The 16,842-nt window shown below is 41.3% G+C and overlaps 1 protein-coding gene across 1 annotated transcript in view; it reads right to left on the bottom strand.

Annotated features, from left to right (window-relative positions):
* ACAP3 (ArfGAP with coiled-coil, ankyrin repeat and PH domains 3) overlaps positions 1-16,842 on the bottom strand; it is a 97,232-nt gene that overhangs the window by 58,663 nt on the left and 21,727 nt on the right. The window contains exons 2-5 of the mRNA XM_056508297.1: positions 9,242-9,299; positions 5,143-5,262; positions 2,469-2,522; positions 735-793 (exon numbers count right to left, since the gene is read on the bottom strand). Of these exons, the coding sequence (XP_056364272.1) occupies positions 735-793; positions 2,469-2,522; positions 5,143-5,262; positions 9,242-9,299 (291 nt within the window). The remainder of the gene's footprint in view (positions 1-734; positions 794-2,468; positions 2,523-5,142; positions 5,263-9,241; positions 9,300-16,842) is intronic.

The raw sequence follows: 16,842 nt of genomic DNA, 5'->3' as shown, positions 1-16,842 counted from the left end.
GTTAGGAGGGGGGAAATTGGGAAGAAAGAGCAGAAATCAGGGTTAGGAGGGGGGGAAGTGGGGAGAAATGGGGAGGAATTGGGAGAAATGGGGAGGAATTGGGGTTAGAATGGTGAAAATGGGGAGAAATTGGGGTTAGAAGGGGGGAAATGGGGAGAAATTGGGGTTAGGAGGGGGGAAAATGGGAGAAATGGGGAGAAATGGGGAGAAATTGGGAGAAATTGGGGTTAGAATGGTAAAAATGGGGAGAATTTGGGGTTAGGAGGGGGGAAATGGGGAGAAAAAAAAAAATTAAAAAATAAAAATAAAAATAAAAATAAAAATATAAAATGAAAATAAAAATGAAAATAAAAATGAAAATAAAAAATAAAAATAAAAATAAAAATAAAAATAAAAAATAAAATTAAAAAATAAAATTAAAATAAAAAATAAAAATAAAAAATAAAAATAAAAATGAAAATAAAAATAAAAATAAAAATAAAAAATAAAAATAAAAATAGAAATAAAAATATAAAATAAAAATGAAAATAAAAATGAAAATAAAAAATAAAAATAAAAATAAAAAAATAAAATTAAAATAAAAAATAAAATAAAAAAAAATAATAAAAATAAAAATAAAAATAAAAATAAAAAATAAAAATAAAAAATAAAATTAAAATAAAAAATAAAAAATAAAAATACAAATAAAAATAAAAATAGAAAAATAAAAAATAAAAAATAAAATCTGAACTCACTCTTTGACAAAATTGTGCAGCTGCTGCCGGACCGACCTCTGGGCCTGGTCAAACAGGATCTGGAAGAAAAGAAAAATATCAATTAGTTTGGAAAAGGGGAAAAAAAAATAATTATTTTGAAGAAGGAAAAAAATATTAATTGATTTGGAAAAGAAAAAAAAATCCATTGTTTTGGAAAAGGGGAAAAAAATCAATTATTTTAAAATAGGGAAAAATTAAATTATTTTGGAAAAGGGGAAAAATCAATTATTTTGAAATAAGGAAAAATTAAATTATTTTAAAATAGGAAAAAATTAAATTATTTTGGAAAAGGAAAAAAAAACACAATTATTTTGAAATAGGGAAAAAAATATTTTGTAAAAGGGGAATATCAATTATTTTGAAATAGGGGAAAAATCAAATTATTTTTAAAAATGGGAAATATAAATTATTTTGGAAAAAGGGAAAAATCAATTACTTTGAAATAGGGAAAAAATAAATGATTTTTAAATAGGGGAAAAATAAATTATTTTGAAATAGGAAAAAAATTACTTTGAAAAGGAAAAAAAATATTTTGAAAAATGGAAACATTAATTTTTCTTTGTTTTATTTTGGTTTTGGTTTTTTTTTTTTTTTTTTTTTTTTGGTTTTGGTTTTGTTTTTTTGTTTTTTGTTTTTGGTTTTGTTTGGTTTTTTTTTTGTTTTTTGGAGGTTTTACCCATGGCCTGATTCCCCTCCAAAATCTCCCCCAAATCTGCCAAAAAAAAAAAAAAAAAGGTTTGGGAACAACCAAAATCCTCCTTTTGCTGCCCAAAATGAAGAAATAAAGAAATAAAGAAATAAAGGAATAAAGGAATAAAGGAATAAAGAAATAAAGAAAAAAAGAAATAAATAAAGAAATAAAAAAATAAATAAAGAAATGAAGAAATGAAGGAATGAAGAAATAAAGAAATAAAAAAATAAAGAAATAAAGAAATGAAGAAATAAAGAAATAAAGAAATAAAAAAAATAAAGAAATAAAGAAATTAAGAACTGAAGAAATGAAGAAATAAAGAAATGAAGAAATAAATAAATAAAAAAATAAAGAAATAAAGAAATGAAGAAATGAAGAAATAAAGAAATGAAGAAATAAAGAAACAAAAAATAAAGGAATAAAGAAATAAATAAAGAAATAAAAAAATAAAGAAATAAAGAAATGAATAAATAAATAAATAAATAAATAAATGAATGAAGAAATGAAGGAATGAAGAAATAAAGAAATAAAAAAATAAAGAAGAAATAAAGAAATAAAGAAATAAATAAAGAAATAAAAAAATAAAGAAATAAAGAAATGAAGAAATGAAGAAATGAAGAAATGAAGAAATAAAGAAATAAAAAAATAAAAAAATAAAGAAATGAAGAAATGAAGAAATGAAGAAATAAAGAAATAAAGAAATAAAGAAAGAAATAAAGAAATGAAGAAATGAAGAAATAAAGAAATAAAGAAATAAAAAAATGAAGAAATGAAGAAATGAAGAAATGAAGAAATAAAGAAATAAAGAAATAAAAAAATAAAAAAATAAAGAAATTAAGAAATTAAGAAATAAAGAAATAAAGGAATAAAGAAATAAAGGAATAAAGGAATAAAGGAATAAAGGAATAAAGGAATAAAGAAGGGTGGGGTGCAGGGTTTTGGAATTTTGGAATTTTGGAATTTTGGAATTCTCCTTTTCCTTTTTCTCCCCTTCCAGCTGTTGGTGGCACGAGGGGACTCACCATGTGATAATTGATCATTTCCTGCAGGCTGTCCCCAAATTTATCCAGGCACTCCTGAAAAAAAAAAACCAAAAAAATTAAAAAAAAAAATTTAAAAAATTAAATAAATTTAAATATAAAATAAAAAAGTCTGGTGTTATCAGGATTTTCTGCATCCCCCACACCCCAAATCTCATTTTTTTGTGGGTCTCACTTTGAATTTCCAGCCTGGTGTTATCAAAATTTTCTGCATCCCCCAAACCCCAAATCTCATTTTCAGGGTCTCACTCTGAATTTCCAGCCTGGTTTTATTTGGGTAATGTAAATTTGGATGAATTCTCTGCATCCCCCAAAAAACAAATTTCATTTTTCAGTGGGTCTCACTCTGAATTTCCAGCCTGGTGTTATCAGGGTAATGTAAATTTGGATGCATTCTCTGCATCCCCTAAAAAATAAATCTCATTTTTCAGTGGGTCTCTGAATTTCCAGCCTGGTGTTATCAAAATTCTCTGCATCCCCCAAACCCCAAATCTCATTTTCAGGGTCTCACTCTGAATTTCCAGCCTGGTGTTATTTGGGTAATGTAAATTTGGATGAATTCTCTGCATCCCCTAAAAAATAAATCTCATTTTTGTGTGGGTTTCTGAATTTCCAGCCTGGTGTTATCAAAATTCTCTGCACCCCCCAAAAATCAAATCTCATTTTCAGGGTCTCACTTTGAATTTCCAGCCTGGTGTTATTTGCACAATGTAAATTTGGATGAATTCTCTGCATACCCTAAAAAATAAATCTCATTTTTGAGTGGGTCTCACTGAATTTCCAGACTGGTGTTACCAGGATTCTCTGCATCCCCCAAACCCCAAATCTCATTTTAAGGATCTCACTCTGGATTTCCAGCCTGGTTTTATTTGGGCAATGTAAATTTGGATGAATTCTCTGCATCCCCTAAAAAATAAATCTCATTTTTCAGTGGGTCTCTGAATTTCCAGCCTGGTGTTATCAAAATTTTCTGCATCCCCCAAACCCCAAATCTCATTTTTCTGTGGATCTCACTCTGAATTTCCAGCCTGGTGTTATTTGGGTAATGTAAATTTGGGTGTATTCTCTGCACCCCAAACACCAAATCTCATTTTTCAGTGGATCTCACTCTGAATTTCCAGCCTGGTGTTATTTGCACAATGTAAATTTGGATGAATTCTCTGCACCCCAAACCCCAAATCTCATTTTCAGTGGCTGCTTGAGCAGCGTGAGGGGCTCGGATTTGGGATCCATTCCCAGCAGCGGGGACTGGAGCATCCCTGGAGGTCCCCTGAACACCTCTGGCCCCCCAAAAACATCCCCAGCCCCCCAAAACATCCCCAGGCCCCCAAAAACATCCCCAGGCCCCTAAAAACATCCCCAGACCCCCAAAAACATCCCCAGGCCCCTAAAAACACCCCCAGCCCCCTGAACACCCCCAGACCCCCAAAAACACCCCCAGACCCCAAAAAACACCCCCAGACCCCCCAAAAACACCCCCAGGCCCCCAAAAACACCCCCAAACCCCAGAACACCCCCAGACCCTCAAAAACACCCCCAGCCCCCCCAAAAACACCCCCAGGCCCCCAAAAACATCCCCAGACCCCCAAAAACACCCCCAAACCCCAGAACACCCCCAGACCCTCAAAAACACCCCCAGCCCCCCCAAAAACACCCCCAGACCCCAAAAAACACCCCCAGGCCCCCAAAAACACCCCCAGGCCCCCAAAAACACCCCCAAACCCCAGAACACCCCCAGACCCCCAAAAACATCCCCAGACCCCCAAAAACACCCCCAGCTCCCCAAAAACAAACAGCCCCAGCTCCCCTTGAACACCCCTGAACCCCCAGTCTCGCTGAGATCATCCCCCCAGACACCCCCAGCTCCCTGAATACCCCAATCCCCCCAAACACCCCCAGTCCCCCCAAAAACCCCCAGCCCCCTAAACACCCCCAAACCCCTCTGAACACCCCCAGCCCCCCCGGCCCCACTAAGATCACCCCCCCAGCCCCCTGAACCCCCAGACCCACTGAGATCACCCCCCCAGCCCCCCCTGAACACCCCCCAGCACCTCCAGACTCACTGAGATCACCCCCTGAGCCCCCCCAGACTCACTGAGATCACCCCCTGAGCCCCCCCGGCCCCACTGAGATCACCCCCAGCCCCTCCTGAACACCCCCAGCCCCCCCAGCCCCACTGGGATCACCCCCCCAGACCCCCCTGAACACCCCCCAGCACCTCCAGACTCACTGAGATCCCCCCCAGCCCCCCCAGCCCCCCCAGACTCACTGGGATCACCCCCAGCCCCCCCGGCCCCCCCCCGAACACCCCCAGCCCCACTGAGATCACCCCCCAGCGCCTCCTGAACACCCCCAGCCCCCCCAGCCCCACTGAGATCACCCCCCCATCCCCCCCGGCCCCACTGAGATCATCCCCCCCATCCCCCCCGGCCCCACTGAGATCATCCCCCCCAGACCCCCCGGCCCCACTGAGATCACCCCCCCAGACCCCCCAGCCTCCCCAGACCCACTGAGATCACCCCCCAGCCCCCCCTGAACACCCCCCAGCACCTCCAGACTCACTGAGATCATCCCCCCATCCCCCCCAGCCCCACTGAGATCATCCCCCCCAGCCCCCCCGGCCCCCCCGAACCCCCCCAGCCCCCGCCCCGCTCACCGACACCATGCGGTCCTTGCGGCACTGCTGGGACAGGTCCCGCACGCCGCTCACAAAGTGTTTGTTGGTGGTGATGTAAACCTTGCCCGCCTCGATCATCCCGCTGCACAGCTTCACCAGCTGGGAAATGGGAACGGGATTGGGATTGGGATTGGGGTATGGGATATGGGATTGGGATTGGGGACATCCCGCTGCACAGCTTCACCAGCTGGGAAATGGGGATTGGGATTGGGATTGGGATATGGGACATCATCCCGCTGCACAGCTTCACCAGCTGGGAAACGGGGATTGGGATTGGGATTGGGATTGGGGTATGGGATATGGGATATGGGATTGGGGACATCCCGCTGCACAGCTTCACCAGCTGGGAAACAGGGATTGGGATTGGGATTGGGATTGGGGACATCATCCCGCTGCACAGCTTCACCAGCTGGGAAAGATTGGGATTGGGGTATGGGATATGGGATATGGGATTGGGGTATGGGGACATCCCGCTGCACAGCTTCACCAGCTGGGAAATGGGGATTGGGATTGGGATTGGGATTGGGATATGGGATTGGGATATGGGATATGGGATTGGGGACATCATCCCGCTGCACAGCTTCACCAGCTGGGAAATAGGGATTGGGATTGGGATTGGGATTGGGATTTGGGATTGGGATTGGGGTATGGGATATGGGATTGGGGACATCCCGCTGCACAGCTTCACCAGCTGGGAAATAGGGATTGGGATTGGGATTGGGATTTGGGATTGGGATTGGGGTATGGGATATGGGATTGGGGACATCCCGCTGCACAGCTTCACCAGCTGGGAAATGGGGGATTGGGATATGGGATTTGGGATTGGGATATGGGATATGGGGTATGGGATTGGGGACATCCCGCTGCACAGCTTCACCAGCTGGGAACGGGATTGGGATTGGGATTGGGGTATGGGATATGGGATTGGGGTATGGGATTGGGGACATCCCGCTGCACAGCTTCACCAGCTGGGAACGGGAACGGGATTGGGATTGGGATTGGGATATGGGATTGGGGACATCCCGCTGCACAGCTTCACCAGCTGGGAAAGGATATGGGATTGGGATTGGGATTGGGGTATGGGATATGGGGTATGGGATATGGGACATCATCCCGCTGCACAGCTTCACCAGCTGGGAACGGGATTGGGATTGGGATTGGGATTGGGACATGGGATATGGGATTGGGACATGGGATTGGGGACATCATCCTGCTGCACAGCTTCACCAGCTGGGAAATGGGGGAAAGGGATATGGGATTTGGGATTGGGGTGTGGGACTGGGACATGGGAACATCCCGCTGCACAGCTTCACCAGCTGGGAATGATTGGGATTGGGATTGGGATTGGGATTGGGGTATGGGATATGGGATATGGGATTGGGGACATCCCGCTACACAGCTTCACCAGCTGGGAATGGGGATATGGGGAACGGGGACAGGGATTGGGATATGGGGACAGGGATATGGGATATGGGATATGGGATATGGGATTGGAGACATCATCCCACTGCACAGCTTCACCAGCTTGGAAATGGGGATATGGGGTATGGGATTGGGGACAGGGATATGGGATTGGGATATGGGATACGGGATATGGGGACATCCCGCTGCACAGCTTCACCAGCTGGGGACACAGGGATATGGGATATGGGATATGGGATATGGGGTATGGGATATGGGATATGGGATATGGGGTATGGGATATGGGGACAGCCCGCTGCACAGCTTTACCAGCTGGGGACACAGGGATATGGGATTGGGGACAGGGATATGGGATATGGGGTATGGGGTATGGGATATGGGATATGGGGTATGGGATATGGGATATGGGGTATGGGGTGTGGGATATGGGGTGTGGGGACATCCCGCTGCACAGCTTCACCAGCTGGGAATGGATATGGGATTGGGGACAGGGATATGGGATATGGGATATGAGATATGGGACATCCTGCTGCACAGCTTCACCAGCTGGGAATGGATATGGGATTGGGGACAGGGATATGGGATATGGGATATGAGATATGGGACATCCTGCTGCACAGCTTCACCAGCTGGGACAGGGACAGGGACAGGGTCAGGGATATGGGGACAGGGGTTGGGGACAGAGATATGGGATATGGGACAGAGATATGGGATTGGGATAGGGATATGGGGATATGGGGACAGGGACAGGGATTGGGGACAGGGACAGGGATTGGGGACAGGGACAGGGATTTGGGACAGGGATTGGGGACAGGGACAGGGATTGGGGACAGGGATTGGGAACAGGGACAGGGATTGGGGACAGGGAGATGGGGACGGGGACAGGGTCAGGGATTGGGGACAGGGATTTGGAACAGTGATTGGGGACAGGGATATGGGATAGGGACAGGGATATGGGATAGGGGACAGGGATATGGGATATGGGGACAGCCCCCTGCACAGCTTCACCAGCTGGGGACAGACACCACGGGGACAGGGACAGGGACAGGGGCTGAGGGACAGGGACAAGGACTGGGGACAGGGACAGGGATTGGGGATATGGGGATATGGGGACAGGGACATGGGTTTATGGACACAGAGCCATGGGAACACAGGGACAGGGACATGGGGACATGGCTGTGGGGTCAGGGACGTGGGGACAGGGACATGGATATGGGGACATGGGCATGGGGACATGGACACAGGGACAGGGACATGGGGACAATCCCAAACCCCATCCCAAACCCAGAGCAGACCAAGAACAGCCTGTAGGGCACAGGTTTTGTAGGACACAGAGGTTTTGTAGGACAGAGGTTTTGTTTTTGTAGGACAGAGATGTTTTGTAGGGCACAGATGTTTTGTAGGGCACAGAGGTTTTGTTTTTGTAGGACAGAGGTTTTGTAGGACAGAGCCTTGCCCAGGGCTGGTGGCTCCCACTCAGCTCATTTATTTCTCCCTCAGACATTGGGATTTTATCCCTGCCTGCCCCGAGGGGGATCTCAGATAAAATCCTGCATCTCTCCTCCCTCATCTCCCTCCTTTCATTCTATTTTTATTTAGAATAAAACAATGATAAAAAATAATTCTATTTTTAGAACAAAAACCTCTCAGAGCAGGAGCAGGGGGTGGAAAACCCAATTTCCATCACAGCCTTAAACCTAAACTAAAAACCAGGTTTAGGAACCACCAGCCTAAAACTGATCCCTGAGAGATTTACAGGGTCACATCCTGAACATAAAAAAACCCAAAAAAACAAAAAAAACCTCCCACCCCAAAAAAATGTCACCAAAATGGGGTGGGGAGGGGACAGCCAGCAAATCCCCAAGGCAGAGCCTGCCTGGAGCTCCAGCCCAGCTCAGAGGGACAAACCTGGGTGCTAAATATCCTAAAATACAAAATATTTCATTGCAATAATTATATTGATTACAATAATTATATTGATTACAATAATTATATTGATTTATATTGATTATGTGATTTAACAGCTGGAAATGGGCTCAGATTTTAATCCCCTAAAATTTCCTTCTCAATTTCAGGGACCCAATTCCTGAAACTGCCCCCAAAAAAACCAAAACCAGCTTTGCCTCCATCTCCTCCACATCTGGCAGCTGCCAGCCCTTGGGACAAGCCCAAATATCAATTAAACATCTGGAAACGGGCTCAGATTTTGGGGGGACACTTGGAGGGACCCAATTCCTGAGCAGGGGCTCCCCCAGATCCAGATCCAGGGGTAAAGGTTGATATTTATCACCAAAGTGCCCAGAGCTCCTGTCCCAGCTCAGAGGGACAAACCTGGAGTGCCAAATATTATAAAATATCATATAAAAATAATTATATTGTAATACAATATGATTTAACAGCTGGAAATGGGCTCAGATTTTTGGGGGACACTTGGAGGGACCCAATTCCTGAGCAGGGACTCACAAACTGCCCCCAAAAAAAACAAAACCCTGTCCAGCTTTGCCTCCATCTCCTCCACATCTGGCAGCTGCCAGCCCTTGGGACAGGCCCAAATATCAATTAAACATCTGGAAATGGGCTCAGATTTTGGGGGACAATTGCAGGGACCCAATTCCTGAGCAGGGACTCCCCTTCACCCCAAAAATTCCCCCCTCACCTTGTCCAGCTTTGCCTCAATCTCCACCACATCTGTCTCCACCTCATCGATGGTCGCCCTGCAAGGAACAGGGAGGAATCATTAATTAGGAACAAGGTGGAATCATTAATTAGGAACAAGGAATGGTTAATTCCAAAAAAAAAAAAAAAAAAAAAAAAAAAAAGATGGAGGTTATTCCAGCATGGAGAAATTCTGGTGGGATGGGGAGAAAAGCCCAGAAAATTAATTTGGTGGTTTTGTTCTGTTAATTACCAGTGGAGGTAATTGGCACAGGAATAACCATTGCTCCATTCCAAACCCCATTTCCAGGCTGTGCCTCAAATGCTGAATTTTCACCTCTCAACCCCAAAAATCAACCCCAAACAGGCACCAAACCCCATTTCCAGCCCCAGTCCAAAGGGAGCAGCAGAATTCCTGCAGGAATGTTTTGGTTTGGTTTAGTTTGAATTTCCTGGCTAATAAATTATAGTTTAGGTTTGCTAATTTTAATACACTTCTTTTCTGTTGTGAGACAGAGTAAACCATGTTTTGGTTCAGTTTTGATTTCCTGGATAATTCAAAGGGAGCAGCAGAATTCCTGCAGGAATGTTTTGGTTTAGTTGATCCCATCCCATTGATCCTATTGATCCCATTGATCTCATTGATCCCATCCCATTGATTCCATCCTACACCATCCCACTGATCCCATCCCATTAATCCCATTGATCCCATTGATCCCATCAATCCCATCCCATCCCACTGATCCCATGCCATCCCATTTATCCCATTGATCCCATCCCATCCATCCCATTGATCCCATTGATCCCATCAATCCCATCCCACTGATCCCATGCCATTAATCCCATTTATCCCATTGATCCCATCCCATTGATCCCATCCTACACCATCCCACTGATCCCATGCCATCCCACTGATCCTTGATCCCATTGATCCCATCCCATTGATCCTATCTCATTTATCCCGTGGATCCCATCCCATTTATCCCACTGATCCCATTGATCTCACTGATCCCATCCCATTGATTCCATCCTACACCATCCCACTGATCCCATCCCATTTATCCCATTGATCCTATTGATCCCATTGATCCCACTGATCTCATCCTATTGATCCCATCCCATCCCATTGATCCTATTGATCCAGTTGATCCCATTGATCTAATCCTATTGATCCCATCCCATCCCACTGATCCCACCCCATTTATCCCATTGATCCTCTAGGTCCCATTGATCTCATCCTATTGATCCTATTGATCCCATCCCACTGATTCCATTGATCCTATTGACCCCATCCCATTGAGCCTATCTCATTTATCCCATGGATCCCATCCCATTTATCCCACTGACCCCATCCCATTGATCCCATCCCACTGACCCCATCCCATTTATCCCACTGATCCCATGCCATCCCATATATCCCATTGATCCCACTGATCCCATCCCATTGATCCCATCCCATTTATCCCATTGATCCCATGCCATTGATCCCATCCCATTGATCCCATGCCATCCATCCCACTGATCCCATGCCATCCCATATATCCCATTGATCCCAGTGATCTCATCCCATTTATCCCATTGGTCCTATTGGTCCCACTGATCTCATCCCATTGATCCCCTTGATCCCATCCCACTGATCCCATCCTACACCACCCCACTGATCCCATTGATCCCATCCCATTGATCCCATCTCATTTATCCCGTGGATCCCATCCCATTGATCCCATTTATCCCACTGATCCCATCCCACTGATCCCATTGATCTCATTGATCCCATCCCATGGATCCCATCCCATTTATCCCACTGAGCCCATCAATCCCATCCCATTGATCCCATCACATTTTCCTATTGATCCCCTTGATCCCATCCCAGTGATCCCATCCCATCCCATCCCACTGATTCCATTGATCCTATTGATCCCATCCCATTGATCTTATCTCATTTATCCCATTTATCCCCCTGATCCCATCAATCTCATTGATCCCATCCCATTGATTCCATCCTACTCTATCCCACTGATCCCATCCCATTGATCCCATTCAATCCCACTGATCCCATCCCATTTATCCCATTGATTCTATTGATCCCATCCCATTGAGCTTATCTCATTTATCCCATGGATCCCATCCCATTTATCCCATTGATCCCATCTCATTTATCCCATGGATCCCATCCCATTTATTCCATTTATCCCATTTATCCCATTTATCCCATTTATCCCATTGATCCCATCTCATTTATCCCATGGATCCCATCCCATTTATCCCATTTATCCCACTGATCCCATTGATCCCATCTCATTTATCCCATGGATCCCATTCCATTGATCCCATTGATCTCATTGATCCCATTGATCTCATTGATCCCATTGATCTCATTGATCCCATTGATCCCATTTTCCCATCCCATCCCACTGATCCCATTGATCCCATCTCATTTATCCCATGGATCCCATCCCATTTATCCCACTGATCGCATCCCATTTTTCCCATTGATCCTATTGATCTCATTGATCTCATCGCATTGATCCCCTTGATCCCATTGATCCCATCCCATCTATCCCATTTATCCCATTTATCCCATTGATCCCATTGATCCCATCCCATTGATCCCATCTCATTTATCCCATGGATCCCATCCCATTTATCCCATTTATCCCATTGATCCCATGGATCCCATCCCATTTATCCCACTGATCCCATCCCATTGATCCCATTGATCCCATCCCATTTATCCCATTGATCCCATTGATCCCATTTTCCCATCCCACAGGGATGCTCAGCACAGCCTCTCCACCAATCCAACTCTGCCAAGAATTGAATCTTTCCACCCAAAAAAAAAAAAAAAAAAAAAAAAAAAAAAAAAAAAAAAAAAAAAAAAAAAAAAACCAAAACCAAACAAAAAAACCCAAACAAACAAACAAAAAAACCCCAAAACCAAAAATCCCAGGAACTGAAGGCAGCAGTATCCAGCCTGGAGCAGCCGGAGCAGCCCTGGCTCCCGGCCCTGCCCGTTCCCTGCTCTCCCTTCCTGCTCCAGCCCTGCCAGGACCTTTTCCAGCAGCAGGGGAGGAGAACAATCCCTGGCCTCATCCCAAACCCTCCCAGCTGAACATTCCCACCGATCCCAAATCCTGCTCAAAATGCTCAAAAACGGCAAAAATCCACCCGAGGTGGCCCAAGGCACGCCAGGAATGTTTCAGTATCCCGTGGGAATGGGAATGATGAGATCTAAAATCACAACCAGCTGCACCCCAAAGGGATCCAGGGAAAGAATTCCTGGGAAACTGATCCAGGGAAAGAATTCCTGGGGAAAAATCCCTGGAAAACTCATTCAGGGAAAGGGTCCCTGGAAAAGGGAACCAGGGACAGAATTTCTGGGAAAAAATCCCTGGAAAACTCATTCAGGGAAAGGATCCAGGGAAAGAATTCCTGGAAAAGGGATCCAGGGAAAGGATCCAGGGAAAGGATCCTGGAGAAAAAATCCCAGGAAAGGGATCCAGGGAAAGGATCCCTGGAAAACTGATCCAGGGAAATTATCCAGGGAAAAAATACCAGGAAAAGGGAACCAGGGAAAGGATCCCTGGAAAAAGGATCCAGGGAAAGAATTCCTGGAAAACTAATCCAGGGAAATGATCCAGGGAAAGAATTCCTGGAAAACTGATCCAGAGAAATTATTCAGGGAAAGAATTCCTGGAAAACTGATCCAGGGAAATGATCCAGGGAAAAAATCCCAGGAAAAGCGAACCAGAGAAAGGATCCCTGGAAAAAGGATCCAGGGAAAGAATTCCTGGAAAAAGGAACCAGGGAAAGAATTCCTGGGAAAAATGATCCAGGGAAAGAATTCCTGGAAAAAGGAACCAGGGGAAGAATTCCTGGGAAAAAAATCCCTGGAAAACTCATTCAGGGAAAGGATCCAGGGAAAGAATTCCTGGAACACTGATTCAGGGAAATGATCCAGGGAAAGGATCCTGAGAAAAAATCCCAGGAAAAGGGATCCAGGGAAAGGATCCCTGGAAAAAGGATCCAGGGAAAGAATTCCTGGAAAACTAATCCAGGGAAATCATCCAGGGAAAGAATTCCTGGAAAACTGATCCAGAGAAATTATTCAGGGAAAGAATTCCTGGAAAACTGATCCAGGGAAATGATCCAGGGAAAGGATCCAGGGAAAAAAAATCCCAGGAAAAGGGAACCAGGAAAAGGATCCCTGGAAAAAGGATCCAGGGACAGAATTTCTGGAAAACTGATCCAGGGAATGGATCCAGAGAAGGGATCCAGGGAGAGGATCCTGGGAAAGAATCCAGGGAAAGGGATCCAGGGAAAGAATTCCTGGAAAAAGGATCCAGGGAAAGAATTCCTGGAAAACTGATCCAGAGAAATGATTCAGGGAAAGGATTCCTGGAAAACTGATCCAGGGAAAGGATCCTGGGGAAAGGATTCCTGGAAAAGGGATCCAGGGAAAGAATTCCTGGGAAAGTGATCCAGGGAAATGATTCAGGGAAAGAATTCCTAGAAAACTAACCCAGGGAAATGATGCAGGGAAAGGATCCTGGGGAAAGGGTCCCTGGAAAAAGGATGCAGGGAAAGAATTCCTGGAAAACTGATCCAGGGAAAGGATCCAAGGAAAGGATTCCTGGAAAAGGAAACCAGGAAAACGGTTCCTGGAAAAGGGAACCAGAATTCCTGGAAAATCCTGATTGACAGAGCTGGGATCCCGAAATTGATCCAATTTCCTTTTCCTTTTCCTTTTCCTTTTCCTTTTCCTTTCCTTTCCTTTCCTTTCCTTTCCTTTCCTTTCCTTTCCTTTCCTTTCCTTTCCTTTCCTTTCCTTTCCTTTCCTTTCCTTTCCTTTCCTTTCCTTTCCCGGGATCATCTCCATGGTAACGGCTCCATGGTGACGGTTTCCATGGCAACCCCATCCCGTGGTACCCGAAGTGAATTCCATGGATTTTTTTCATCCTTCCCCTGCAGAATTCCAGGATTTTTCCTCCTGGGAATGGCCCAGGGTGAGGAGCTGGAATTTGGGATCACGTTGGGAATTTAATGGGAATTTAATGGGAATTTAAAGGGAATTTAAAGGGAATTTAATGGGAATTTAATGGGAATTTACTGGGAATTTAAAGGGAATTTAATGGGAATTTACTGGGAACTTAATGGGAACTTAATGGGAATTTAATGGGAATTTACTGGGAATTTAATGGGAATTTAATGGGAATTTACTGGGAACTTAATGGGAATTTAATGGGAATTTAAAGGGAATTTAATGGGAATTTAAAGGGAATTTAAAGGGAATTTAATGGGAATTTAATAAGGAAAAAAAATGGGAATTTTCACCAAACAGCAGCTCAGCCTCCTCAGCTCACCTGGAAAAGAGGATTTGGGAAAGGAATTAAGGGAAATCCTCTTATTTTTCCTATTTTCTCCTATTTTTACTCATTTCTCTTTTTTTTTTCTGATGGAAAAATCTTTTTTTTTTTTTACAGGGCCAGAAAAAAAAAAGAAATCTCCAGGAAAATCTGATTTTTCAGGGCCAGAAAAGAAAAAAATCTCTTTTTTTCAGGGACAGAAAAAAAATCTCTGGGACAGAAAAAAAAAAAAAAAAATCTCCAGGAAAATCTGATTTTTCAGGGAGAGAAAAGAAAAAAAATCTCCAAGAAATTCACATTTTTTAGGTCCAGAAAAAAAAAAAAAACTCCAGGAAAATCAGATTTTTCAGGATGTTCTGGTTTAGAGGTGACTCTGGCCCAGATAATTCTATTTATAGCCAAGGTTATTCTAATTCCAGCAGAGCTGATCTGCTGCCACTGGTATTGAAAATAATACTTTGAATAATATTTAAAATTAGATTTAGAATAATTAATATTTAGAATAATATTTAAAATTAGATTTAGAATAATATTTAGGATAATATTTAGGATAATATTTAAAATTAGATTTAGAATAATATTGAAAATAATATTTAGAATAATATTTAAAATTAGATTTAGAATAATTAATATTTAGAATAATATTTAAAATTAGATTTAGAATAATATTGAAAATAATATTTAGAATAATATTTAAAATTATATTTATAATAATATTTAGGATAATATTTAGAATAATATTTAAATTAGATTTAGAATAACATTTAAAATAATATTTAGAATCATATTTAAAATAATATTTAGAATCATATTTAGAATAATAATTAGAACAATATTTAGAATAATATTGAAAATAATATTTAGAATAATATTTAAATTAGATTTAGAATCATTAATATTTAGAATAATATTTAAAATAATATTAAGAATAATATTTAAAATAATATTAAGAATAATATTTAAAATTAGATTTAGAATAATATTGGAAATTATATTTATAATAATATTTAGAATAATATTTAAAATTATATTTAGAATAACATTTAGGATAATATTTAGAATAATATTTAAAATCATATTTAGAATAATAGTTAGAATCATATTTAGAATCATATTTAAAATTAGATTTAGAGTAATATTTAAAATTATATTTAGAATCATATTTAAAATAATATTTAAAATTATATTTAAAATTATAATTAGAATAATATTTAAAATTAGATTTAGAAAAATATTAAAAATAATATTTAGAATCATATTTAGAATCATATTTAGAATAATATTTAAATGAGATTTAGAATCATTAATATTTAGAATAATATTTAAAATAATATTTAGAATAATATTTTAAATCATATTTAGAATTAGATTTAGAATAATATTTAAAATTAGATTTAGAATAAGATTTTTTTTTTGTTTTGGATTTTTTTATTTTTATTTTTATTTTTTTTTTAAGCCTGATGAAAAATTTCTTCATTTCAGGCATCACTCAAAAACTGGAATTTTGTTTTATTCTCTTTGGGTTTGGTTTTTTTGGGGTCAGTTTTGGGGTTTTTTTTTTTGTTTTTTTGTTTATTTTGTTTTTTTGTTGGATTTCTTTTTTGTTTTGTTTTGTTTTTTTTTTTTTTTTTTTTTAAAGCCTGCTGAAAAAAATTCCTCTTCTTCATTTCAGGGATCATTCAAAAACCTGAATTCTGTTTCATTTTTTTTGGGTGGTTTGGTGGAAATGCCATTTCCAGCTGGGGGAGGATGTTCAGACAAGGCTGGGAGGAAAATTTAAAAGTTAAAATTTCAGAATTTGTTTGCCTGGTGGGCTCAGCTGAATTTTATATCACACTGACACAAACCTGGCACTTCTCAGGACATGACAGGGCTTGGGCTTGGTTTTTTTTTTTCTTTTTTGGTTTTTTTTTTTTTGATGCACACAAAAATCCCAGCATTTCTTCCCATTTCATTTCTTCTCATTTTCATTTATTGTTATTTCTTCCCATTTCATTTCTTCTCATTTTCATTTATTTTTATTTCTTTCCTTTTCATTTCTTCCCATTTCATTTTTTCCCATTTTCATTTCCTCCCATTCCTTCCCATTTCTTCTCATTTTCATTTCTTCCTATTTAAATACTTCTTCTCATTTCATTTTTCCCATTTTCATTTCTTCTCATTTCATTCCTTTTCATTTCTTTCCATTTCATTTTTTCCCATTTTCATTCCTTCCCATTTTCATTTCCTCCCATTT

Source organism: Oenanthe melanoleuca, chromosome 21 (genome assembly GCF_029582105.1).
Source record: "Oenanthe melanoleuca isolate GR-GAL-2019-014 chromosome 21, OMel1.0, whole genome shotgun sequence".
In the NCBI taxonomy this organism is placed as follows: Eukaryota; Metazoa; Chordata; class Aves; order Passeriformes; family Muscicapidae; genus Oenanthe; species Oenanthe melanoleuca.
This window is presented reverse-complemented; position numbering and strand designations above follow the sequence as displayed.